This window comes from Mastomys coucha, unplaced genomic scaffold (genome assembly GCF_008632895.1).
Source record: "Mastomys coucha isolate ucsf_1 unplaced genomic scaffold, UCSF_Mcou_1 pScaffold23, whole genome shotgun sequence".
NCBI lineage: Eukaryota > Metazoa > Chordata > Mammalia > Rodentia > Muridae > Mastomys > Mastomys coucha.
In genome coordinates, this window is record NW_022196906.1 from 31,194,008 (window position 1) to 31,221,767 (window position 27,760).

The window sequence follows — 27,760 nt, forward strand, 5'->3', positions numbered from 1 at the left end:
AGGGAAAAAAAAAAAAAAAAGAAACTCACGGATCTCTGGGATAAGGATTATAAGGAAGTTTAGCAATCTCACCCCTTAGCAATTCACAGATAGTCCACCAGATCTACGAGCATCGAGTTCCCTAAACCCTTCTTCTGAAGGTGCAAAAGGATCAAATGCCTCTCAACATTATTCTTTTTACTTGTGGAAGTACTTGGGCTGTAGCACACTGGTTATGTGCTCCACTCAGCCTAGGTTTGGAATTAGCCACCTCTTAGGATCAGACCATCAGGACGTGACAGAGGTTCAGCTAAGGGTCTATGTAATATGTACACTGCTTGAAGGAGAACTCTGGGAAATCTAAACATGACCTTCAGGACATACTTGACTTCCTTCACAAGACTAGCGCCTGCCATCAAGAATGCTGTAGGCCTGAGATCTCTTGTTTGTGTGATGACCAGTGAGCACATGTTGCTAAGGGGGAAGAGGGAAACGAACAGCTGAGGTGGAGGACACTGAGAGAAGCTGCCTGGAGGGTGAAGATGGGCCAGGACGCCTAGCTCAGGCCCTGTAGCTGTGTTCCGATTCCATCATGCCTGCTTCAGCCATGACAGCTCTATCTCTGGGTTCAGAGGTTCACAGAGGCACACAATGTTTCCATCTGCCCACTCTCTCCTGTCTCTTCAATCCTTTTCTGCTTCTTTGTCTGGTTCTGTGTGTTTCCTACTTCCTAATGGCCAGATATGCCCTCACTTCTACATGTTCTCAGCAACTTTCACCCCACTCCCTCCTTGTCACCTGCTCTCCCTCAATATTTATTCCAGAGTTCTGTCCATCCATCCATCCATCCATTCATCTACCCATCCATCCATCCATCCATCCATCCATCCATCTGTCCATCCATTCATCCTTTTTTCCTTCCTTCCTTCCTTCCTTCCTTTCTTCCTCCCTCATTTTTTTTTATTTGTTGATTTATTTACTTATTTATTTCTATTGAGTCATGGTCTTGTGTAGCTAAGGCTGGCCTCCATCTCTCTAAGTATCCAGAACGACTTTTAACTTTTCCCCCTCATGCCTCTGCCTCTCAAGTACTAGGACTACAGGCATGTGTCTCCGAACCTGGCTTTATTTCAGATTTTAATTACCAAATTATTTGCTTTTACTTTTTTCCTCACCTTGATTCTAGCTCTTGCTTAAATACTTAATGGATACAGCTTATTCATCAAATGCAACTTTGAATTCACACATAGTAATTCCCATTACTTTAACTAAAGGAAATCCTCAAGGCTGTAAGGGCCAGGGACTGATAAGGTAGGCCCTCACTGAGCCACAGATAGTTGAGATTTTGAGACTGGGGCAATATGGTGGATTTTTATATCATCAATTTACACGCAACACAAGGTAAATGGCCTTGGACTGATCTAATGACAGTGATGTGCTACAGTATTCTCATGCCTGGAGAAAGACAAATGTGCATCATGCAACCCTTAAGGTTGTTGTCATCTCTCTTTCTTGTGTGTGGTAAGCAGCATGGATGGACAACCAAGTTCACCAGATGAATAGATTGATGTCAGTGGGGGACGGGGCTATATTTGAGTTATGAATCTGAGAGAAAGGGCCATGACTTGAGTCTGTATATTGGTTCTCAGCCAGGTGTCTTTTTTTGTTTCTCCCAGCCATGAGCCTCCGTGCTGGCCTCGTGGCTACTGCCAAGTGTCGTGCCGTTTCTTCAATCCCCTCTCCCAGTGTCTCCATCAACCATGTTAGTGTTGCTTGACTGTGTATTTCTAGTCTTTGATACCAATTCCCTGTTATTAGGCTTGACTGGATCCCTCTCTCAATCAAGAAGCCTGTTTCAATTCCAAACCCCTTGAGGGGAAGGCAGTAGCTCATAGCTGAAACTGCCATTTATTCTGAGAGGCTGATCAAAATTGGGTCCCTCTCAGGAAGAAGACAGTCTCCAGAATCTGCCACACTCTCCCTTCGGATTATCGGGCTCAGAAGCTGGTGATCTATTCAGAGGCCAGGGAGGAGCTGTAGATGCCTTTTATTCCTCTGTAACTTCACTAAGGAAAAAGAAGAACACAGGAAACAATGTAGCAAACATCTTATTCCAGCCGCTTAGGGTAGAGCTGTCACCCGCCTGATCCAAGGATCCTACTGAGCTCCTTGGAACAGTCCTACTAAAAAGAAGACTTAGAATAATCGTCACACGTGGAAGATGCCCAGTAAATATTGTGGAATTAATGAAAAAACCGCTTTAGTGCTCTGAAATATCTCTGCAGGGCTCAGAAAACTCTCATGAAAAGAAATAAGTACTAAAGCTAAATTGGTCTGGCACTGAGACAGAGTGAAATGTGTCTAAACATATAATAGGCGCCATGTCTTCCTTCTCAGAGTGCCCCAGACTCTCCCTGTGCAATGACACTGGAGCTAATGTTGGCAGAGAGAAGAACATGGTTAGTTATTTCCAAGCCCCTCAAATCAGTGGCACGGCTCTGTCTCCATGATTCAAGAAACATCTAGGCCTACATCCGATCAAGGGGAATAGGAATTCCCGCTCCAGAAAGTTAGATTTTGCAGAGCTTAAGAACTTGCTGTCTCTCAGCTTTAAGCTAAACAACTCTAGCTTGATTATCAAATATTAGAATTGGAAGAAACAGGCACTGATGCAAGTAAAAGAATATTCTGCTGCTGATTTAAAGACAAGTGAATCGCTAAATATTTTTATTAGCAGCAAATTTGCTGCTTGCTGGAACTAATTTCACGCCCTGTAGATATGGTGCTTAAGTTGGAAATGGCGTTAAATTGCTCTCTCCTTGAGGCGGGTAAGGCTTCTGGTGGTAACCACTAGATGGCACAGACAAGGTGGCTCCTGTAAGATAGGCAGCTTTGGAGCCAATGACAGGAAAGCCCACAGGAAGTTTTACCTGCACTCCCCTTTCTCATTTAAAGCAAATGTCTGTACCTCCAAACATCCAAATCTTGCAAGAAGAAGAAGAAGAAGAAGAAGAAGAAGAAGAAGAAGAAGAAGAAGAAGAAGAAGAAGAAGAAGAAGAAGAAGAAGAAGGAGAAGAAGAAGTGTTTGCCCAGAAAGAGACATTCCACCTAACATTCTTGAATTTCCCCATTCAGCCCTGTCCCCAAGCTCAGATCACTTAGCACATTCCAGTGACCAACCAATTGTAAATAATGCAGTGTATAATGAGTTATGTAGTCAACTCCACTCCAGCCTCTCGAAAGGAGAGGTTACAATATCAGCCTGAACTGGAGTTAGAGTGGGCAGCCAGGTACAGTACACCAAAGAGCCAGAATAAAAGGACTGAGGCAAAAACATAGCACCAAGAGTGAGATCAGGTAAGGTTCCTGGCAAGACAGAAAAGCTAGAGGTAACGGCAGAATTGGGCTTCTGAAATCGGATGAGAAATTCAAAGCAGAGGTAAGTCTGGCTGATGTTCAGGGAATGACTGTGGTTCATTACCAGAGTTAGAGGACATATTAAATCGTGAAGGTCAGAGCAAGCTGTGGGTACATTTATTGATTCCAGTGGGAGGAAATACCAAACATCGCATCTTGGTTTTAGCAGAATAGTTAATAAATCTTCAAGAATTTCAACACACTATTTAATAAATCTTCAATATTATAAATAATGTTGTAAAATGGGTCATTAGGTAAAATTGAAGCCATCTGAACACTCACCAGGACTGGAGAATATATCCAGTGCAACCAAGTTCTAGGCAATATTTTTAGTGACTTGGATTGAAACAGTCAGAGAACATTTATCAAATGTGAATGGAGACTCACTAATCTCAGATGAACGAGAATCAAGACTTTTCAAATGAGTCAACTAGGCTGGAAAACTGAGCCCAAACTAATGAGATACAATTCAAATAAGTATTAATTCCTATATTTAGAGTTCAAAATACAGACCAAGTGTGGTGGGGATATGGTTTGGCAGCAGTCAAGGACCTGAAAGCACTGGCTACTTCAGTCAGTCAGAAGGGTAAGCAATGAAATGTGACCAGTATCAAAACGAGGTCCCTGGAATCATTGATGGGCATATGGTTTCCAGCTCAAAGGTAGCTGTAACAGCATTAATATTGTCTAAGCGTTTATCCTGAGCAATACCCTAGCAGCAGACTCTAAAAGACATACTGACAAAGCCCCGGTTCACCGAGATCTCTGGGACTGGAATCAAGAAACAATGAAGTACACTCAGTGGGGGAGCCCTGTGGAAAGTTGGAAACTGAAGACTGGGAAAAAGATTGACAGGTACCTTCATGTATTTTTAAAATGGCCTTCTGTGAGTTGCTACAAATGGCAAAATGAGACACAAATGAGTTGGGATCTCCAGGAGGCAGAATTTGGCTCGGTGTAAGAAGCAGCTTTCTAAAATAGGCATGCAACAATGAAGAGGGCAGCTTTGGGGAACTGAGAGTATCCCAACCCTGGATATATTCAGGCAGAAGTGAAATGACCTGATAAGAGATTTGCGGAGAATATGTACTGCTGAAATATCCACCCTTGTATAGCTCATGTTTCAGCCAGAGGCTCATCGGCATCTGTGAGATGATGTCCAAATTCATCATGACCCACCATCCCCCACCCCTGACTTGCATGCAGACCCCTCTTCCTGGGCCCCTACTTCCCTTACTTTCAGTCCCAGAATACAAACATGACTAGCTTCTGGCCTGTCACCTGCTTTACCGTGTGCAGTCATGCCACCAGATGTGGACATGTGTGTGTGTAGGCTGTCTAATGTGTAATCATCCAGAAATGCCATCTCCCCTGCCCTTATAGTTTCCTCCTCTCTTCCTCCAAAACACTCTAGATCTGCCTCAGAGGTAGACTTGGTTTTCCTTTTCTTGTACAGTAGAACATGAACAATGTGGGAATGTATCTTATCTCTGAATCCCCAATTTCTACCATAGTGCCATAAGGCTGCTCAGTGTAAGAAATGAATTTCGCCTGGCCTGTATTCCTTAGATCAAAATACAGCCATGGAGTCAAGCCACAGATGTGAAGCATGCCAACTGAGGATTTGGGGAATCTTGATTCACCCAGAGAACAGCCATCCCTCTCAGTCCTGTACCCCTAGGATTTCATACCATAATCCTTTGCCATTCAGGAGCATGGCTTCATTCTCTTTAGTGTCCTGGTTCCCTGACCTCCACTGCTCCCCAGTGTTCTCTATACTTCTTACTTATATGATCACTGACTCCTCTTTTAACCTTTTTAGCCAGGCACATACTGGTTTATTAAGTAACCAAAGTGATTCTATTTACTTGATTAGAATAAATTCAAATCACATCTACTGTGTCCAGGCCTCTGTGTCTGCATAGCAAACTCACAGTAGTACTTCCAACAGAGACCTCTTTGGTGTGATGTCCCAAAGGTTAGCTCAAACACATCAAGGCTTCTCCTCACCAATAGCTCAGACTAAACAAATAGAGTGGAATATTTGTGAGATTATACCCTGTACCTTAAGCTCATGGGCGGCTAAGAGTATTGCTTTCTGTTGGATTAGTGAGATGGTTCACAGGGGAAAGGGGCTTGCTGCCAAGACTGACAGCCTAAGTTCAATTCCCAGGACTCTCATGTGGAAGATGAGAAGTGACACCTGCAAGCTCCTCTGATAACTACAATTGTGCTGTAGTGACCACCTCAACAAATAAATAGTTGTAGGAAAACATTTGCCTTTTTAAGACCAGCCAGGCTGGTCTTGAACCCAGTATGTAGACTGTACTGGGCTGGGACTCCCAAAGACCTGCTTGCATCTGCCTCTCAAGTGCTGGGATTAAAGGCATGTGTCACTATCCCTGGCTAAAAAAATTGTTTTGCTTTTACCACAGAGTCTCACTCAGAAGCCTAGCCTGACTTTGAACTGATGGGCAATCTTGCTTTTGTCTCTAAGCTTCCAGATATGAGACATCCACACCTGGTCAGAATTACATTCTTGACTCTCATTTAGTTTTAGATCTCTGTCCTAAGTATTTGTCCTTCCAATCCTAGAACACAGGGCCAATCTGCAAGCCCTTTCCACTTGAACTGTTGCAAGCTCCAGTAAAATCCTTCCCCATATTTTAAAGAGCTCAAGAAAGGTGAAGCCATCACTCAAGCTTCAATCTGGACCTTTCTGAAAGGCCCTGATAGAACAGACAGCATGTGGTAACTGATGTGAAGCCAGCTGGACCAGATCATCTTCAGCTGCTTCTCAGGTCTGTGAGGAAGAGTGGGGCCCAGCCCTGTCACAGACCATAAACATGTCAAGACAGCTGGGGATTTGGAAACTCCGTGGTTCTTCCAATACTCTCACTTCCATAAAGCATCTTGAATTTCCTCCCCCAACCCCAAACCACCAAATGTTCCTGTGTGGACTCAGACTGAGTTTTCTGCATGTCCTCTCAGCGGGTGCCTGGTGCTTGTCTCTCCTTCAGCCCTCTGCATTCGTGCTTCACAGGAGTTGAAGAAATCAGAACTCATGGCATCTTTCTCCTGCTGGTCAGTTGTTACCTGACTGAATATCTAGCAGGACAAGATGCCTGGACTGCTAACCCGACTGTGGGGAGGGCTGGGGCTGGCAAACTGATAGTTTTTTGTTCCCAGTCTGCTTTTTTTGAAAAGATTTTTTATTTTTTAATTTGTGTATATGGATGGGTCTGTGTCTCTGTGTGAGTGTTGGTGGAGGCCAGAAGACAGACCCAATTATCAGGAGCTCTAGTTACAGGCATTTGTGAGCCTCCCTAGCCAACCAATATGAGTGCTGGGAACAGAACCTGAGGGTGTTCCAGAAGAGCAGCAAGAACCAAGCCGTCTCTCCAGTCCTGTCTGATAGTTTTATGTTCTCTCCCTAATTTGTGGAACAAAGAGAGATTAATCTCCATTTAATCATAGTCCTATGAAGAAATTCTACCCACCCCATAGAGGAGTTGTGAAACAAGCCTTTGCAACCAATACAGGAAGAGCCAGTACAATCTATGTGGCTCAGTGTTCTAGAAATCATCTCTTCCAAAGCAAGGTCTGTGGTAAGTAAAAGTCATTCTAGGGGTTGTCTGTGACAGTCAGATCATGTCATTTGCCTGCTCAAAGCTGCTCCAGTCTCCCATCTCATTCAGAACAAATATTCAAGCTTTTCAAGACCATAAGTCCCCCTATGGGAATGACCCATCATCATCTTCTCTACGGGTCTTTCATGTTGCTTAGCCCTTAGGTCTTCCCCAGACAGCTCTTCTGCTCTCTTTCTTCAGGTTTTTTACTTAATCAGAGAAGCTTTCCTTGGCTACCATCTATAAAACAGCATTTCCCATTGCCATGTGTCTTCAGTCATTGTCCCTCTGTTCCACCTTGTATTTTCATGCCACCAAGTGCCATCAGCTGTGTGATTGCTGATTCCTTGGCTCTGCTGACCAAAATGAGAGTTCTATGACAGCGGGGTATATTATGGTCATTCATTACTCTCATTTTCCAAAATAGTACAAAGAACACAGCAACAATAAGTAAATGCCCCAAGAAATAGGCGTGGTGCTTAGACAGTGTCTTAGTGAGGGTTTCATTGCTGTCAAGGCACGACACCATGACCACAGTAACTTGCATGAAGGAAAACATTTAATTGGGGCTGGCTTACAGTTTCAGAGGCTTAGTCCATTATCAACCCAGGCAGACATGATGCTGGAGAGGTAGCTGAGGATTCTACATTCTTGATTCAAGGCAGCAGGAGGAAACCATGTACCACAGTGGGTGTTGCTTGGGCATAAGAGACCTCAGAGCCCAACCCCATGGTGACATACTTCCTCCAACCATGCTACACCTCCTAAATAGTGCCACTCCCTATAGGCCAAGCATTCAAAGGCATGAGTCTATGGGGGCCATACCTATTCAAACCACGACAGGCAACCAACTGATGTGTGTGTTATTAGTTACCCTGAGCGGTAAGTAGGCCATATCTGGCCAAGAAATATAGCCATGCCCCTCCAGTGTGTTGTCTAGAAGGCAAAGGATAAAAACTGAACCCAAAAGTCACACTAGTCTACGATTTGCCTCTTTATCACAATACCAGTTTTTCAGATGAATAGGAACATCATCCGAATTCAACTCCTTCCCTGACCCCTGCCTTTTCCTGCTCTTTCGGTTTATGAAATAAACCCTGGAGCTCTCTCCCAGTAAGAAAGGCCTTCCCAGATATCAGATAAAACAAGTGAACTAGATATGACAGCCTTGTGTCCTAAAATATTTAATTTGGTACTCCCTAATGTTAAGGCTGGCCGAAGCTCTCCATTGTCTGGGTAAAAACAACCCTTTCAGAGAATACACAAAATCTAGGCTACCCAGTTATTGAGCCAACAGGTTGAATTTTCTCTGAAATCCATTCCAGTTTGTAAGTACTAGCAAATACTTCCTAAATCAAAAGCATGTTACTTGTCTCGTCCGTTTCTGAGCTCCCCAAAGAGAAACTCCTCCTCCTTCTCCAACACTGGGGGTGGGGGTGGGGGGAAACCGCTTTTCACAAAACACAATGCTGAAATAATACTGAAGGAAGGGATCCAGGTCTGCTTTCTGTTCTATTGTCTTATCCTGTCAGCTCCCACATCTCCCCAAATCCAAGCTTAATAATTTACAGCGGAAAGACATTTAATGAGTAACCGGCAGGATTGGAGCTGTCAGTGCCACACAATGGGGTTGTTTGCTTCTTCCTGCTTGGCGTCAGCACCAACTCTCTCGGCTCACTTCAACTGAAACAATCCCATTTGCTATTTTCATAAAATTAGTTCCTCTGCAGTTTCTATTAATCAGAACATTCTTTGGAGAGAATTATACTGGGATTTTATCACCATCTGAGTTCAACCATTCTGTGAGTCTGATGAATTTTTATCACCTCTCAGTAGCAGAGGGTAAAACTTGGGTGGGCTGATGTGAGCAGGCATGGAGCTCCCACTAGAAGTCAGCAAGGCCTGACAGACTGGGAGACCTGGGTCAGTCTCCACTGCTACCCACCCGTCTGAGTGGTCTCCTCACCCAGGCATCTGCAATTTCAAATATTCTTGGAGTCATGTATTTCCTTTCAAAGTGTGTAAGAGCTACCGCTATTTCACAACTGTATCACTAAACCATGAAGTTCCACTGGGTTTGCAGACACTCCTTCTGCCTTGCATACATACAGCCTACCTATGGAGTCCAGAGTTAAAGCTGTGTGGCTCTGAGCTCTCAGTACCATCATTCCCTCCCTTAACAATCTTTAGCTGGAAAAAAGTCCTGCACCTCTAAATTCCTTGGTTGAAAGAGAAAGGACTGAATTCATTTTTAAAGGGAGGATGTGAGAATAAAGCTTTTCATGATAGCTGCTATGGTTTACACAAGTATCCCTTAAAGGCTTCTGTGGTCTGCAAACCTTTGGGAGGTTATAGACCCTTTAGGACACAGGGCACAAGCGAAGGAAGTTAGGTCCCTGGGGTGAGGGGTGTGTCCTGGAAGAGGTTATAGGGCCCAGGTCCTTCCACTTCACTGTTTCCCAGCAACAGCTGAGTAAGAAGCTTTGCTCCATCGCACAATTCCATTTGTGATGTGTTGCCACAGACCCCCAGGCCATGGGACCAACCAAAGATAGCCATAGCCTCTAGACTGTGAGCCGAAAGAAACTCTCCTCGTCTGAAGTTATCTTATTCTCCTGTCAGCCTTGGAACATTGCTTAACACAGTGGCCACATTGTTTTTGAAAAGGGGGGGGGGGAGAGAATGGAAAAAAGAAGTATCTAATAGGTTGATATGTGCTACCCAGTGTTAGGGTGAATGAGGCATGGGATAAAAAAAATTATGAAAGTTTTAGTGAACGTAATGCTGCCAGCTTACAGAACACCAGCTTCTTTCCAGGGAAGGTAAACACTTCCTGAGAAAGGAAATACATGGAAGAAATGTTGTCCTGATAGAAAAAGCTTCTAGAACTTTCTCTGTCCACTGAGTGTGTAATTTTATACAAGAGGTAACTTTATCTCTACCAATCTGAGATAAAATAATACTGCCTGACATCTAAGGTCTGTTCAGTTTCAATAACCAGTTGGAGCTGACTCATTATAAACATCAATTTTTAGTTGTCTTATTGAGTTAGGGTCTCAACATAAATTCCTAACTGGCCTCACACTTGCTGGGTAACTTAGGCTGCTCTCAAACTTACGACTCTTCTGCCTCGGCCTCCTTAGCATTTACCTTATAGGTATGTAACACTACAGACTTTACTGGAGACACCTAGAGTAAGAAGAAATAACTTTTTCTTAAAGCCTCCAGAACTATTTTAGGCTTTGAACCCTGTAGTCTCTGGTACTGCTCAATTTTTGTTATTGTGGAGAACTAGGCAGAACCAACATAAAAACAAATGAGCACAGCTATTTGGCAGTCAAATGTCAGTTATGGCCATAGAAACTTGAATTCCACATAACAAAGTGGTTTTGAGAAAATGTACACACACACACACACACATACACACACACACACACACACAAACCCATGGCTCTCATGCAGAAAAGGTTTTGGTTTTGTGTGTGTTGGCGGTGGGGTTGTTGTTTGTTTTGAGACAGGATTTTTTCTCTGCATAGCCCTGGCTGTCCTGCAACTTGCTCTGTTAGACCAGGCTGCCTGGAACTCAAGAGATCTCCTCTGCCTCTGCCTTTATCTCCTGGGTTCTGGAATTAAAGGTGTCACCATACCCAGCTTTGTTTATTTTTGAGAAAAGATTCAGTAGTTCTCAACCTTCTTAATGCTGTGATTCTTTAATACAGTTTCTCATGTTGTGGTGACGCCCAACCATAAAGTTATTTTTGGTGCTACTTCATAACTGTAATTTTGATGTTATGAATCATAATGTAAATATATGTGTTTTCCAATGGTCTTAGGTGACCCCTGTAAAAGGGCTGTTTGACCCTGAAAGGAATCATAACTCATAGGTTGAGAATGCCATTAGAGCATAACTTAAGCCAACCTTGAATTTATGGTGATCCTCCTGCATCAACCTCCTTAATCTGAGGAACACGGGTGTTCTCCCCACCTGATCCAGAGAACACTTTGATAACTAAAAAATGTACAAGCAAACTTTCAATGTCCTCATGGGATCATAGTGTGTATTAGCCTAACACACCTAATGGCTTATTTTGCTTCCCCCATCTACCTCAGAACAAATGATTATACATATTTGAGAAAGACAACTAAACATTAGTTCGAGTTGATTTTGCTTTTGTTTGCTTGGGAGAGAAAAAAAAACTGTTTAACAAAAGGCTGTTGCTCTTACTCTTGCCTCTTGCCCCCTTGCTCCCCCTCTCTCCCCATTCCCTTCCCCCCCCCTCTTCCCATGGCTATGACTGGCCTCTACTCCCCTGCTCTCTCCTCTCTGCCTTTCTCTGCTTCTACTACCCTCTTAACTCCCCTCCCCATGCCCAAAATAAGCTCTGTTCTATACTAAAAAAAAAAAAAAAAAAAAAGGTTGTTATTGCTTGGATCTATAGTTTCCCAGAGGCTGGCCCCGATGAGCTTTAGAGTGAGTGACTGCATCCTGAGGGCTCATCAGTGGGTTAATTACCTTAGATGGGTTACTAGTTAGAAAGACTGCTGGAAAGGGATGGAAACTCTGGCACAACCTCTTCTGACCTTTAGGGACATGTGCATGAGGTGGCACACATGCAGCATGTAGGCAGAACACTCATACACAGGAAATAAAAGGTTAAACAACAAAGTGTTCTCAAGTGTGGAACATTGCTATCCTCTGGAGTAGCTAACTGTAAATTCGATTTATATCTTGTGCCTTGGCCTGCCACTACAAAACTATGTAAAACTCATTAAGATAGGAGTTACATTTTGTTTCTTGTGTATCCTCTCAGCCTCTAATAGTACATAGCTATAGTAACAATGACATAGCTCCTCAACCAGTCAGCTAAGGTTCAGGTGTTAGAGAGGTAAGGACCTGTAGTTTTCTACAGTCGAGAACGTTCAGTCAGCCTCCACTTCATTCATAATTCAGAAACAGAGTGCACGGAAAGCCAGGCTAGTGATCCATGCTTTCAATACCAGCACTGGGGAGGCAGAGGCAGGCAGATCTGAAAGTTCGAGGCCAGCCTTTTCTACATAATGAGTTCTAGGACAGCCAGGGTTACTTAGTGAGAATCTGGAGAGAAGGGAGGGGGAGGAGAAAGAAGTAGGGGAGAGAGGGAGAGACAGACAGAGAAGATAGGCAGGCAGGCAGATAGACAGAATACATTCAGGCCCAATTTCGTCAAAGGACACAATTTCCAGGACCGCAGCTCACAAATCTGATTTTTGTTTCCCCTTCATGCTTGCACAACGAAGGATGCAGACCTTGACCTGTGTCCTTTCACTGGCTTGATCTTTTGATCGAACACCCTATAGTCTGTACATAAAATCTTGACAAATTCTGAGTAGCAGTTAGAGAAGAACACTCTTCCACAAGTGCAATGACAGAAAAGGGTTTATTTGACCTCGGGCCTCTTCCCAAGTCTGTTTCTTGGTTTCACTGATCCTTGCTTCGTCGGTACAACTCAAAAGCTAAGGGAAGAAAAACGACCAATAAAATGAGGCTGAGTAAGGATAATAGAATGTGTTGTTATTTTAACTAGTGATCTGTATTCAATTCAGGAGGGATATTAGGGACCCTGAAATGACAAGCTGATTTGATTGTCCCCACAATCCTAGACCCCTCCCGCGGACTGGTCATCAGATGGCGGGCAGGCGCTGGTGTCTAGACCGCAGCAGAACAGCTCTCTGCGGTCTAGACCGGTGGGAGCAACCTCAACGCGACAGCGAGGAGCTAGGAAACAGTCTTCCCGTTGTTGTCCGGGGGTTTAACCGAGGTGCGATTGACAAGGATTGCTACCCAATCGAAACTGAGGACAGTATATATTGACCAATCGGAGGCCGTAAAGGAGACTGACGTGCAGACCACCCACCCACCACGCTTTGCGTTGCCTGGAGCCACAGCAAACGTCAGCTAAGGAGGAAGACGAGAAGTGCTGAAAGAGCGGCTTTGATTGGTCCTTCATAAATTTCTTAACTGAATCCCTACTTGTGATTCGTCCAAAGTAGACCAAAGCCCGGGTGAAGGTGACAGAAAGCGAGGGGTGAGCCCTGGTGAGGAACCTGAGAGCCAGGTGAGAGAACTGGAGGCTGGCCGCAGAGGCCTGGAAGGTGAGGGCGGGAGGCGCGCGGACCACCGTGGGTCATCCCGGCCGCAGGCCTGGAATTACTGCTCAGATCCCGGTGTTCCCAGCTGCGGTGCTGGGAGTTGATGTGTGGTGCAGCCTGCAGACTGAATCGCTGCCTGCCCAGGAAAAAGGGCAGGACAGTGATGCACCCTTTATCCGCCGTCAGTCAGGTGTCACCTAGTCTTCAGGGGCTGTGGCAGTTGATTTTGCCCAGACCTGATGTGATTAACCAACAAAGATGGAGGCATTAGCCTAAAGTTTTAAAACCCAAACGAGGCTGAAGTTTTTAAAGTAGGAAAAAAAAAAAGTGTGGGCGCTCAGTCTTCTAGTTTGTGGCCTTTTGAGATGGGCCTTGCTAAATATCCCAAGCCGGCCTCAAACTTGTGGTCCTCTTGCCCCAGCCTTTTTAGTGATAGGATGACAGATATGTACTACCACAGCAGGTCATTCTAAATACTTTTGAAGGTTTGGAATAAACAAAACAAAACAAAACAAAACAAAAGTTGAAAAGAGAGCCGTGTGTGGTGGCGCTAATCTTTAGTCCCAGCACGCTGGAGGAGCAGGCAGTCATATCTTTGTGAGTTCAAGGCGAGCCTAGTCTACAAAGCTTTACCTGGGACAAAAAGATTTCTCCAGAAAGACAATCCTGATCAGTAATCTATCATTTTCTATTGCTTTCAAGAACTTGGTTCTGAAATTTGGGATACAGGCAAGGTATAATTCACCAGCAGCCTTAAACTATACTGCCTTATCTGTAATCTCCATCTGCCCCTGACAGTAAACTGCCCTCTGAAAAGGTATTATTTTTCCCCCTTAAGATCCCCAAGAAAACAGGATTGCCTTTCCGGTTATTGTACGATATCCAAAACCGCGCAGCTAATCCTAAATAGACGTTTCCGTCAAGGAAGCCCATTAGCTCTGCCAGTCACGCTAGTTGTTTCTGATATCCCTTTTGACCCCTTTCATTTCCATAGCTAAGACAAGTGTTCTTATCTGGAGAATTGTGGTGTCTCCTAACTGATCGCTAGTCTCTGCTCCCAAATCGTGTAACGTACACTCTGATGTGGGGGAGGTTGGTTCTAAGCAAGAGCTCTGCCATCTCCTAACTGATCGCCAGTCTCTGGTCTCTGCTCCCTGCTCCCAAATCGTGTAACGTACACTCTGATGTGGGGGAGATTGGTTCTAAGCAAGAGCTCTGCCACTGGGTAACTCTGACCCTCCCTCAGGTTTGTTTGTTTGTTTTTGGTAACTTTATTTTCAAACAGTCTTACCAAATTGCCCAGCTGGGCCTTGAACTTGAAATTCTTCTGGGTCAGCCACTCGGAGAGTGGTATAGGCCTGAAACCACAAAACTGAGCTATTAGTTATAAAAATGAAGAAGTCTCATTTGTCTCAGCCTGGGGATATGGCTCAGCAGTTAAGAACACTATCAGGAGACTGAGGTTCATTTCGCAGCACCACAAGGCAGCTCACAATTGTCTGTAACTCCAGTCTCAGGGGATCTGATACCCTCACACAGATGAATATATGCAGGCAAAAGACCAATGCATGCACGATAAAAATAAACATTGCAAACAGTGTTAAAAGTAAGTCTCCCAATGTTTAAGAACTAGAGGCTACTGAAATCTCTAGTTTGGAGGAATGTAGTAAATAGTGGTGTCTGCCACAGATTAATAAATATTGCCATTCTGCTCATGGTTCTTATCTTAAAGGAATGAAGCATCACACATTGTTAAAATTCCTTCTATTCTCTGTGCTGGTCCCATTCTGTTTTCTTCCTCCCTCCCGGAGACACTTACCAGAATTGCTGTGTACAATTTGTACTTATTATTCTGTTGTGGTTGTTTGTTTTTTATGTGTGTTCGGGATTGGTGCACTTCCATGAGTGTACACATATGGAAGCTGGAGGATAACCTCAGGCAGTGTCCTCAAGAACTCTTGTCTACTTCATTTGAGAGAGGGTCTCATTGATCTAGAGTTTAACTAGGCTAGAGTGGCTAGCCAGCCAGCTCCAAGGATCCTTCTGTCTTCTATGTCTCCAGCACTGGAACTAAAAGCATTTTTTACATGGGTTTAGTAATCTAACTCCTCCCACTTCCAGGGCTAGACTTTATTGACTGAACCATTTCCCCAGCCCAGTACCCATGCCATTATATTTTTGCTGTATGTATATGTATGTTTATGTGTATGCATATGTATATGTATATGTGTGTATATGTATATAATTGAAGATAACTTCTTTTAAGTTCAACATGTAAATCATAATCTTCGGATTTCAGATTACAGCTCACTTTTATTTACTTTTTTCTCCCTCAAGCTATGCTTTTTTTTAGTTTATTACTTAAAAAATCTCCATGTTGCTGGGTGGTGGTGGCGCACACCTTTAATCCCAGAGGCAGAGGCAGGCGGATTTCTGAGTTCAAGGCCAGCTTGGTCTACAGAGTGAGTTCCAGGACAGCCAGGGCTACACAGAGAAACCCTGTCTCGAAAACAAAACAAAACAAAACAAACAAACAAAAACTTTCCATGTTTATTTTGCTTTCTGACTCCATGCCTTTAACAGGGGTCACATGATCTAGTGCTCCTCAATGAGGAAAGCCACTTGACCCCGTCATGGACACACTCAGCACCTGTGGAACCCCCGTAGGCCCTGCTGCCCTGCTGCTTTGTCTTAGTCTCATGAGGACTTTACGTCTTACAGCAGGAATCCCTTGAAGTCTGCCTGGATGTACCCTGCATGTGGATTTAGATGTTTTCACAGCCTTTTGGTATAAAGGTGAACCATCCTGTTGCTGGGGGCTTGAGACAGCAGTTTTCTTAGAAGATGTATTGTAGGAAAACCTACGACAGCATATCAAACACTCGACCATGATGAGTGTCTCTAAACCCTGTCCCTGGAAGAGGAAAAAGAAAGGGCAGCTATTTATTTGCTTCCATATTTTTGTATGTGTATTTGTGTCTGTGTTTGTTTAAGATAGGACCTCAATGGCCTGGATCTAGAGACGCTTCTGCCTCAGTCCCCCATTACAGACATGCTACAGACACAGGCCACTGTTCCTGGCTTGCAACTTCCTTTGGTCACTCAGCACTGCTTTTGAGATATATTCGTCCATATATATAGATCCATGTATATAGATCACGTCCATTCATTTGAGGTGTTCATGGTGAGAATATAATACATACATTTGATAGGTGTGTAGCTTTTACCTCCTCTTTGCTATTGAAATTACAGTGAATGCCCTCATGTGTGTCTCCTTATATGAGAATTTCTAGAACTTTTTTTTTTTTTGAACTTTCAAGGGAGGTGTGTGCTGCCAAGGGACATTTGAGGATTCATGAGGCCATATTTAGTTATTATTGTGGTTGGAATATGCCAGAGAGCTGAGAATGTTGGATGTCATGGAATGTTGGGACAGTTCTCAAATGAAGAATCACCCTGCATCTTGTACAACTTTCCAGTGCCCTCTAGGATATTCATTTAATAATTATCTGGACCTAGAACCTAACTCCATTTTTCATGTTAACATAATGTAATTTTTGGCACAGTTCAGTGAAGTGTAATTTCCAGGAATGTAATTCAAGGGGAAATTATACTGATCTGTGGTTTGGAACTTGTTCCTCGGTCTAGAAAAATCATCTAACTGAAGGCGGCACAGCTCGTGGTATTTGAGTTGCCAGCACAACACACCTGCATGGTCTGCACTCGGAGCTTTCGTTCGCACTCATGGTGATGCTAAGTTTAGGCGAGCATCTGACTACTGTACTTCATTATGTATTCGAGTGTCGTCAGCCCGAGCGTTCATACACTTAAACATATGCCATTTCATTATGAATTACTTCCACTAAGAATCGACTTCTGTACATGCTACACAGTAGAGGTCGAGCTTTATTGTTTCCTGGTTAGATAATCATCGGTGTTACCACCACTGTGAAACCCTTTGCAAACGGGGCCATGGAGCCAGCCACTTCCTAGGGAGTAGGGAGTTCTCACAAATGCCCAGATCTGTGTCTGGGCTTTCAGTTTCATTCGATTGGTCCATGTGCCTTTGTCCCACTGTCACACTGTTTTAATTACCTTGCTTTCATAACGTGTCTGTGGCAGTTGGTGACAAGAAAAGCACATTTCCATTCCTTGTTCTAAGAGTGGTGTTGGCTATTCTTGGCTCATTACTCTCCTGTGTGAATTTAAGATTCATTTTCCCATTTCTTAAAAAAAAGTATTTTTGGATTTTGGTTAGAATTGCACTGAGTTTTTCACGTTAAGAAAAATTGAGATCTTTTAATTAAACCATCTCATCTGAAAGCACGAGTTACTTCTCTATGCAGCCTGCTTTATTCTACTATCCAGGTACTTTTCAAAGACCTTTGTATAAAGTTGCACAATTTTAGCTGCAAAAATCTTACAAATATGTGTTGTACTTAATCCTGTTTACACATGTGTACATATGCACACCTATTTTTACTATGCCAGTTTGAACTCTGAATAGAAGTTAGAAGTTAGAAGTTAGAAGATAGTAAAGGCAATATCGCCTCACCTATCACCTAGCTTTAAGAGATAGCTCATGGGGCTAGAGAGATGGCTCATTGAGTCAACTCAGAAAAGATTTTGTAATGAATATAACACATACAGAAATGTCATAACCCTCTAGTGTATATGTAGATACAGATTGCCAAAGTTACAAAGTCAGGTAACCAACACCCAGATCAAAGAACAGTTTTATCATCCATGCCCCATCCCATCACTCGAGGTAAACAGACTCCCGACAGCGCCATGGAGCAGTTGAACCTGTTTTCGAACATTATGTAATTGGAGTCTACAATGACCTTTTCACTCTGCCCTTGCCTTGATGCTTGTGAAATTCACCCACATTGTTGGATGCTGCCATGTGTGCATAATGTTCTACATCCCTACAGACTGTCTGCCATCGTCCTTTTGGCCATTCTGGTAGACATATAGAGATTCTTCACTTAGTTTTTATTTGCATTTTTCTGGTGGCTAGTGAAGTAAGGACTTTTTACATGTATTGACCATTCAGCTATCCTCTGTGTGAAGTTGGTTCTCATTTTTTTCTCTGATCTATTTAAATCCATTAACTTGGGTGTGTCATTTATTATAGTGCTCTTGTCTATTTGACTATACATTTGGAGGTTTTGTGGTTAGGTTCATATGTCCTCCAGGTTACATCTCTTGACTAAATTATTTATCTGAAACCTGTTCTTATTGATACTTTCAAATCTTTACGTATGCTTTCTTGTTACAAATATTGCTCCACTATTTTATTTTGTTTCACCCTTTTGTGGCAAACCATACAAGATGAAGTTCCCCATCCTAGCCCTTTGCCTGTGCACAGTTCAGCAGTGCTCAGTGTGTTCGCGTTACTATGAAGCAGATCTCCAGGACTTTCATCCTGCAAGACTAGAGCTGTGTGTGTACTGGGTGTCTCTGCCTCCGTCCCCTCCGTTCCCTGTCACTGCTTTCCTTTCCAAGTGTCTCGTGTGTGTACTGGGTGTCTTTGCCTCCGTCCCCTCCGTTCCCTGTCACTGCTTTCCTTTCCAAGTGTCTCGTGTGTGTACTGGGTGTCTCTGCCTCCGTCCCCTCCGTTCCCTGTCACTGCTTTCCTTTCCAAGTGTCTCGTGTGTCTTTTTCAAATTCAGGGTTTTCTCATTTGCCTTTTCTGTCACTTATGTAAAGAGCTACTTTTAATTTTTTAAAAATCCAGAATGAGGATCTTTCAACGGTCAACTCTGGGGTGTGTACATTTACTATAATCATTGCTGCATAATAAAATGAAAAATTTCACACTGTGAAAATTCCATTTTGTTAGGCACTTCCGCTGTTAGCCTGGTATAGGGCGTTAACCAGCAATTCCCATCTTCCCCCATTAGCCCCGTGCAATGTATTAACCAGCAGTTCCCATCTTCCCCCATCAGCCCCGTGCAATGTATTAACCAGCAGTTCCCATCTTCCCCCATCAGCCCCGTGCAATGTATTTACCAGCAGTTCCCATCTTCCCCCATCAGCCCCGTGCAATGTATTAACCAACAGTTCCCATCATCTGTCTATACCCTGCCACTGTGGCCTTATCTCCCCTTCACCTGAATTTTGCAGACTGATCAGCATGGCTTCATTTATTCACCAGCAAGTATTTGCTTTACATAATCTTTATGCTGAGAACTGGAGAGAACAGGGTGGGCAAAAGTTTCTTTTCTCAGGAATTTATTATCTTAATAAGAGATAGAAAATGAACTTGTAAACAAATGGGTAGAAGAGCTAACCATGGAGGCTGAGGCAATAGATTAGTAATAGGGCATTTGCCTGGCATGCAAGAGCCAGGGTCGTTAACTACAGTGAAGAGTGCTCTGAAAGAACTAGAGAGACTAACTCTTTTGGAGAGTTACTTTAGATGGCAAGTCAGGGGAGGGCTGTCTGAGGATGACCTTCTTCTGATGAATCCACATTATGAACTATGAGGAGAGGCCAGTCCAGCCACACAAATCACCAAATAGCAGGTGCCGGTCTTGTTGGGGGGCTGATGGTCGAATCCTACCTCTGGAAACATCAAGTACAGAGATCTGAAGACAGGGGGTACCCTCTGTGCTGCAGTTACTGACATGATGCCCCTGGGGCTCTCATGAGGGCAGAGTGCAAGTGGGGACTCCCTCTACTCCACCATCCCACCCGCCCTTGGGACTCCTTCCCAAGTGTGCAAGGGCTGGGACCCCCTTAACCTTCTCACTGTCTCAGTTGTCAATATGCTTTGCTTTTGCTGCAAATAAGGATGTAATATGGACAGGCATTTGCATCACGTTGTTCTCTAGTAGACATTAAGCTTTTGCTGGAGTATGTATCTTATTTACCTTAAGATAGATAAATAAATCTTATTTACCTTAAGATACCTAAGTAGGAGCACAATGCTTTCTTTTCCATGGTGGGCACAGCACGATGGTGATTGAATAAACTTCCTGTCCTTTCCTTTCCTTCCTTTCCCTTCCCTTCCCTTCCCTTCCCTTCCCTTCCCTTCCCTTCCCTTCCCTTCTCTTCTCTTCCCTTCCCTTCCCTTTTCCAGTTCATGCTTAGAATCTCTTTCCCAACAAGCTTATAATGGAATACCTCATTCTGTTTCCATTGTGTTTAAATCATCAGGAAAAGAAACCCAGAAACCAGAGGAAGAAGCTGTTTTCCTAAGATCTCTGACACTATAAAAAGGAAACTCAGGAACATGCTCTAGAATGGTGTTGCCTCATTAGTGACGTGAATGGTACCCCACCCCCAAGATACCCTAACTTTCAGCATCTGTACATGTGACTTATTTGGCAAAAGGATCTTTGCACGTGGGATTAAACCTTAAATCTGGTGACAATGGGCAGACAGAAGTCAGAGAAAAGAAATGTCATGTGGAGGTGACAGTTACTGGAGGCACAAGCCAGGGAATCTCTGAAGTCACCAGAAACTGGAAGACCCAAGGAAGCATCCTCCCTTGGATCCTGTAGGGGGCGCGTGGCTACCTGGACACCTCTATTTTAGACCTGCCGTCTCAAGAACTAAAAGAAGGAATTCCTGTTGTGAGCCACAACTAGGAAACCAACACTAACTTGCCTCTTGAATGGCTCAGATGTTATACCTGTCTGATTGCCATGACTAAGCAGGCCAGGTAAAGCATGTAGCATATCGTATGTACCCAAAGGGGTGATGCCTGTTCTTTTAGGGACTGGGTGTCTTCTTCCTTCTGTGAATGAGAACTTGACAACAGAGTAGAAATTTCTGTCTTGTGATTGCCTGGTGAGTACAAGTTCATACCTCAGCTTTAACTGAAGCCTTAGTTTTCTGCAGTCTTATGAGAAGACTCAGGGTTTGTGGAGGAAAAGAGCTCAGATTTCTAATGTGGGCTCCCGAAGTCAAAGTGTAGCTGAAGAGGCCGAATTTGAAATGACAACAGGCTGAGCAGAAGGCAGCCTCACCCCACCCCTTACTCCTCCAGTCCCCACCTCTATTCACACATAAAGCTCTGGGTTTTGCATTCCTGGTTTTCATTAAGTGACTCTGGGGCTGAACATTCCTGAAAGTTAAAGACCCATCATGGGTGAGCCTTTGACATAGTGGTCATGAAGATTCCTCATACTCAGTTCAGGATTTTTGGGTCGTCTGAACAGTAGATGCACATGAGAGGGAGGGGGACCAAGCAGAGGTTAATGCTGCTCTCTGTCCCCTAGGATGGCTGGCATGGTGCTGGGAGTGGGTGCTGGCGTGTTCCTCCTCGCTTTGATCTGGGTGTTGGTGCTGCTGCTGTGTGTGCTGTTATCCAGAGCCTCTGGGATAGCCAGGTAAGGCATTCTGTACAGCCGGGAGTCCTAGGTAAAAGCAATTAGAGGCAAAAATCGCTGACGCTCATTAAACATTTAGAATTCAGAAGATCATTTTTGTAATTACTGGCAGTTTGAACGAGTTGCATTTTAACCTCTTATCATAAGCACTAACTGTGTTATTTATGCTCTGAGGCAGTGGTGGGAGGGGGAACGGAAGCGTGTGTTCTTCAGTTCTCACTGTGGAGGAGATGGAGTGTGGGAGGGAGACCAGAGATGACGAGAAAATCCGCTGCTGCTGCTGCTGTTGAGGTCCTTGGGAGTTGTAGGTAGAAGTTTTGTCTAATTGTTCAGATTCATGGCACACGCTTGGTCCAGTCCTTAAGGCTTTAGCCTAGGCCCACAGAAACTGAAGTTTACAATGAGTTGCCCTGGCCCTCCGTAGCAAGCCATAACTGAATCCTAGAGACACTTGAGATACATACACACTCTGTCAGAGTCATGTCAAGAATAAACGGAGAGCTACAGTGTTTGTCGAAGTGTTCTGGTCTGAAAGAACAAAGGTGTGCAGGGATAGGAGGGATGTGTATGTCTGTATGCGTGAATGGACACTTTGTGCAGAAAATTATGAATTCTCATTGTTAGGAACTGGGAGTTACCAGGAATAAATAGGAATGTACCCAGCTGTCACCTGTCTGGGAAGCCAGGCTTTGTGGTGGAGGACTTTATAACCCTTCAGGGACTGTGATCCAGCACAGGCCTGCTGGTTAGAAGTAGATTGTCCGTAGTGCTTCTGATACTCAGGTCTCTTTCTTTGCCCCCAGGTTCTCCATCGTCTTTGTCTTCCTTGGTGCTCTAATCATTACTACAGTCCTATTGCTTTTCCCTCGAGCCAGTGAATTCCCAGCCCCAGAAGGTGAAATGAAGGTAAAGCTATTAAGTTTCATTTTTCCCCTAATCTCAGCCCCTCCACCCAGCCCTGCAAGCTGTTCAAACAACGATGGGGCTCCAAGGGAGCTGCAAGGCCCCTGTCCCTTTACCTTGGGAAAGGGTCTTATGAATCCCACCTGTAGCACCACCACGCAGTGATTTACCTAGTGGCCGTCACTTGCCACTTGCATTAAGTTGAATGGCAGTGTAGAGAGCCACTCCTTACTTAGAGACAGAGAAAGAGTTAGGAACTAGAAACTGACTAGCATAGGCTGTAAGTGTGGTGTTCCCCATTCCTGGTAGCATTGGTTGAGAGTCTCAGATCCTTGTCAAAATGGGTGTTGTTGTGTTCTCAGGGTGCTGAATGACATGATTTTCCAATCTGAGGTTGACTTTTCCCACTGTTGTGTTAAGAGAACCATTTCTATCAAGAACAGTGGGTAAGAGGAGTATTTCCATGGGAAGCAGAAGGTGAAGTTATAGATGCTAGTGATTGTCATCTTCATCCCTTAGACCACATCTGCCAGCCCCTACTTCTGTAAATAGATTTATATCGCCTCTGTCATCGCCCCATTTCTGCAGACCTCACCGATCTGGTTCGTTCCTGTCCTGGGGCTGGTTCTACCATGTGTGGCTGGTCTCAGACCCACAGGCTCTTGCGCCATTATATCTTCTTGTGGCATTCTGATTTCTTCCCTGTAGCTATTTTAATTTTGAAGTAGAAGCCATGCTAATAGTTAACATTCTTAAAGAATTACTGTATTGGGAGACCTGTGCTAAATACATTGTTTACATTGTGTCATTAAAGCACACAGCAACCCTAAGTTAGGTACTATTGTTTTCTGGGTAAGAGGGTCAGGTGCCCTGTCCAAATTCACACTGTCCAGGAAAAAGCAGAGCAAGGATTTAAGCGGAATTCTGTCCTTAGAATCTTCAAACTTGCTGGGCAGTGGTGGTGCATGCCTTTAATCCCAGTGCTTGGGAGGCAGAGGCAGGTGGATCTCTGAATTTGAGGGCAGCTTGGTCTATAGAGTGAGTTCCAAGACAGGCAGAGCTACACAAAGAAAAACTGTCTCAAAAAACCATACCCCCTCACAGACCCCCTCCCCAAATCTTCACACTTGTTGGAACTGAATAGAATATCAAAGACCATTCTCCAGATCTGACAGATTGTCAATTTGATATAACCCACAAAATTACATAATTTTTTTGAAGTAAAGTGAACATACACTTCCAGTTCTACCTAAGACTAATGACAGTGAGAGGAAGAAAATTAGCTCTGGAGACTCTAAGGGAAATTAGCTTACCACAGATTCCAGGGGTTATTCCCCTGGGTATCAGGCTCTTCTCTGATGGGCCTACCCCAGTTTCTCTGTTTTTAGGTGGAAAGAGTGATATACATTGCCATATTTGTAATTACTGCAGATGTGACAACTGGAAAAGGCACAGAGCAAGCATCCTTTCTAAATCAATCCCTCTCTTCTGTCATATGAGTTTCGGACTCAGGAGACAATCAGGATTGAGCAAAATATGTTTGTCAGCATGGCCAGCAAGATTGGAGTTTTCGTTTTCAGGTTCTGAGAGCTGGCCCCTGCAGCAGCCTGACTCAATACTGTATCAATAATACATGGCCTGGGCCTTCTGCACCCAAGGCCTGCTAATTGGCTAATTAAAAAGTGAAACAGTCGAGCGAGCAAACATGTAGCCCACGAGAGACTTGCTCAGTACCAGAGCCAAGGTCAAAGTTATGTTAAAGCTGTTTTATCAAACTGACCTTGGTTGTAAGTTGACTGTTGGGGTAGTCTCTGGAGCAGCTGGGGTGGCCGCAGCCTTCTTCTTGATATCTTTGGATCTCACCCTTACCACTGCTCAGATTGTTCAGGTACTTTGAACATCAACACTGTATTAGCTTTCTGTTGCTGCTGTAACAAATTCCTGCCAGCATAATGGTTCTTACCTCAGATTTGTTATCTACAGTTGTGTGGGTTAGCAGTCCATCACCAAATTCCCTGAGTTACAACCAAGGGTGGGCAGGGCTGTGCATCTTTCCAGCGGTTCTGGAAGAATGTCTGCTTGCTGACTTCTTTCGGCTATAAAGGCTGCTCCTGGTGCGTGGCCCATGGCTTCCATCTGTGGCCATCTTCAGAGCCAGCAGTGTGTCACCTCTGACTGTATCCATCTCACATCTCTTTCCTGACTGTATTTTCTGCTGCTTCTTTCATTCTGTTTTGTTTCATGAGACAAGGTCTAACTATGTAGCCTTGGCTGGTCTGATATGCAGTGTAGATCCACCCACCTCTGCCTCCAGCATGCCTTTAGCTTTTAAGGACTCTGTTAACATTGGGCCTCCCTAGATTGGATAATCCAAGCTAATCTGCCTACTTCCAGGTCACAGCAGTAACTCCACTTGGTCATACAATCCATGAGGTCACAGCTTTAGGGATTAGGATCTCTCAGCCATTCTTTAGGCTGTGACTGTTACTGTCAGGTATTTGGGAATCTCTTCAAGAAATGGGTTCTCATGGTTTCTGTGAAGTAGGTTAGGTACTCATTTGGTTTATGATACCTGCTTTCCCTGCACATTTAAGCACCACTGCTTAGCTTTGGGGAGAACAGAGCTCTGTTCCTTAGAAGTGGATGGCAGACATCTAGGCAGAGCCAACACCAGATACAGGTTTTTGTCAACAAAGACCAATAGAATTAGGGCTTCCCATATGACTGGTTACTAGGCAACCAACTGTATGATGGGGCAAGTTACATACCCTTTTAGTGCTTTAATATCTTAGATAAGTGGCCACTTTCCCTCACTCCCTTGCAATTAGGGTTCAGAACTCTTCTGATGAAAGCTTCAGGGTCACCTCATTCTGAGAGCTACTCTTTCCTTTAAATTGAGCCATTTGTTTCCTGTACCTTATTATTATTAGTTGTTGTTGCTCTTCCTTTCCTTCCTCCTCCTCCTTTTCCTCCTCTTTTTCTGTGAAAACCTTGTATTTTCTACCCTGGAAGCTGAAAGTTTTCTTATCCAAATACAGAGGGAACCCAGGGCAGGATGCTACTCAAAGTTACAAAGAAACTCCGGGCACAGGCATCACATCTCGGGTTCACACAGGCAGGGCGCTGGAGTGGCCGAGATTCTATTTTGATGTTTTCTCTCTCCAGATTGTGGATGCCTTTTTCATCGGCCGCTATGTCCTGCTGGCTTTCCTGAGTGCTGTCTTTCTCGGAGGCCTCTTCCTACTTCTTACTCATCATGTGCTGGAGCCAATCTATGCCAAACCACTGAGGTCCTGCTGAGCACGGCAATGGAAACACGGGACATGTTGACATCATGGATGAGCGCAAAGGCAATCTCTGGAGCGTTGACCACTTTCATGTCTTCAGACCAGAGGAAGAACCATTTGTTGCTAAGGCAAACCTCCTGAGCCCTGGCCTCCAGAAACTCAGTAGCAGAGCAGAGTCCATGGGTGTAAATTGTCACCATCAAGACAGGTACAACTGTCTTCTCCAGACCCATACTCAGGATTTCTGGGTTTTTTTTTTTTTGTTTGTTTGTTTGTTTTTGTTTTTCAAGACAGGGTTTCTCTGTATAGCCCTGGCTGTCCTGGAACTCACTCTGTAGACCAGGCTGGCCTCGAACTCAGAAATCCACCCGCCTCTGCCTCCCAATGGATTTCTGTTTTGAATGAGCAGTAGTAACAGTGATCTGCCTTGGGTAGATGCTCAGTCAAGCTGTGTGTAGTAGACTTGGGGAAAAGGAATTTTGGGCTTCGTTGTCCAACAGAAGAAGCTGGTCCTTTTTAATAACGTATACATTATAAGTTCTCAGTTGAGTATTTGGAACCTTTTGGAAGAGAAAGTCATTTAATACAATATTGCTTTAATGAGATAGTATGGAGGATGTATTAGGCAGCAGTTATTGACCATTCCTTATGTGCAGTTCCACAGAGCTCTGTAAAGACAGTGCATGGCTCTTGCCTGAGTTCTAATAAAGCAATAAACAACTACCAAAGGGCTTGCTTTTCAAACTCCTGGCTACAGCTTTTGTATATTTACATTTGGTGTTTGCTTAGAGATTAAAAGGGAAGTATGGAAATGTTAGATGTATCCTGCCATGTATTTTGGGTCTTTTTCTCCCAAATTTGGTGGCGTCTGGGTGCCTTAAGTATTGAGTTTTGTGTACATGTCCACGTTGGACTTTGGCCCTTTCCTTTTTTTTTTTGTCTTTTGTTCTTTGGCAGTACTACAGATTGAACCCAGGGCTTCATATACATACTCGACCATTCTATCCCTCTACTTACATTTTGTCTTGAAGAACAATTGCGCTGTTTCCCAGGCTGGCCTTGAACTTTCTCTGTAGCCCAGACAGGCTCTGAACTTGCCATCCTGCTTTAGTTTCCTAAGTAGCTTAGATTTTAGGTCAGAATCATCGGGCCTAGCTCTTTTTATCTTCTTGGTCAATTGGTTAGTTGGTAGATTCCAAGGTCTCACTAGGGACCCGGAGCTAGCTTGAACTCTGGCTCCTTCTGCCTTAGCCTTCTTGGGTACTAGGATTACAGATGTGTCCCCCATGCCTGCCTCTGTGTTTTCATCTTGGAAATTCTTTCTCCAAAATTATTAAGGAATGTATAGTCTCAGCATTACAGTCTAACTTCACATTTGTCTAACTTCCCAGATTAATAAAATTTGTCACTAGCTGGAGTGGAGGGTCCAGTCTGCTTCTGCTTTGGAAGTGCCGCTTGCCTTTCCAGAGCAATGTGAAGAGGAGGAGTCTGAGAGCCAGGAGAACAAGCAGGAAAGGTGTCAGTGCCAGCTAGATGCCTGCTATAGTGATTCCTTTGAGACTTAAGTTTTATAACAATTTATTATCATTGATCTTATTTTTAAATAGAAAAATCCTGAAGTCTGAGGTGATGAACTCTCCCAGGCTTCACATGGTAGCTAGTTGGCAAACCCAGATGTGGCAGAAGCCAGTCTCTCTCACAATAGAAGAAAACCTTCTATATCAGTGATTCCCAACTTTTCTGATGCCCTTAATCCAGCTCCTTGTGTTGTGGTAAACCTCAGCCATGAAATTATTTTCATTGCTACTGCACAAATGTAATTTTACTGGTTATGAATTGTAATGTAAATATCTGATATACAGGATATCTGATCTCTTACCCCTGTGAAGGGATTATTCAACCCCCAAAGGGTCACAACACACAGGTTGAGACCTGCTGCTCTAGGATGTGTGACCCCCTTGGTTGAGAACTTGAGAGAGGTTAGGGCCACTTCTTTTTCCTAGCTCTCCTTGATACTGTTGTTGGAGTATAGAAAAGCCCACTTCTACCATGTCATGGGAGCTCAGCCCAATGA

General features: G+C 44.0%; 1 protein-coding gene across 4 annotated transcripts in view; it reads left to right on the forward strand.

The window, feature by feature from the left end:
- Positions 1 to 12,942: 12,942 nt before the first annotated feature.
- Positions 12,943 to 27,760, forward strand: part of Tmem218 (transmembrane protein 218) — a 20,596-nt gene continuing 5,778 nt past the window's right edge. The window contains exons 1-5 of one of the 4 annotated variants that reach the window (XR_004111419.1): positions 12,943 to 13,120; positions 20,319 to 20,826; positions 21,386 to 21,496; positions 22,300 to 22,402; positions 25,565 to 25,894. Coding sequence is in view for 3 of the 4 variants with exons in the window: in XM_031343803.1 (XP_031199663.1) it covers positions 20,810 to 20,826; positions 21,386 to 21,496; positions 22,300 to 22,402; positions 25,565 to 25,699 (366 nt within the window). In the remaining variant the exon portion in view is untranslated. Of the gene's footprint in view, positions 13,158 to 20,318; positions 20,827 to 20,856; positions 20,955 to 21,385; positions 21,497 to 22,299; positions 22,403 to 25,564; positions 26,415 to 27,760 lie in introns of those variants that run through there. The other 3 variants (XM_031343803.1, XM_031343804.1, XM_031343805.1) reach the window with 3 other exon arrangements.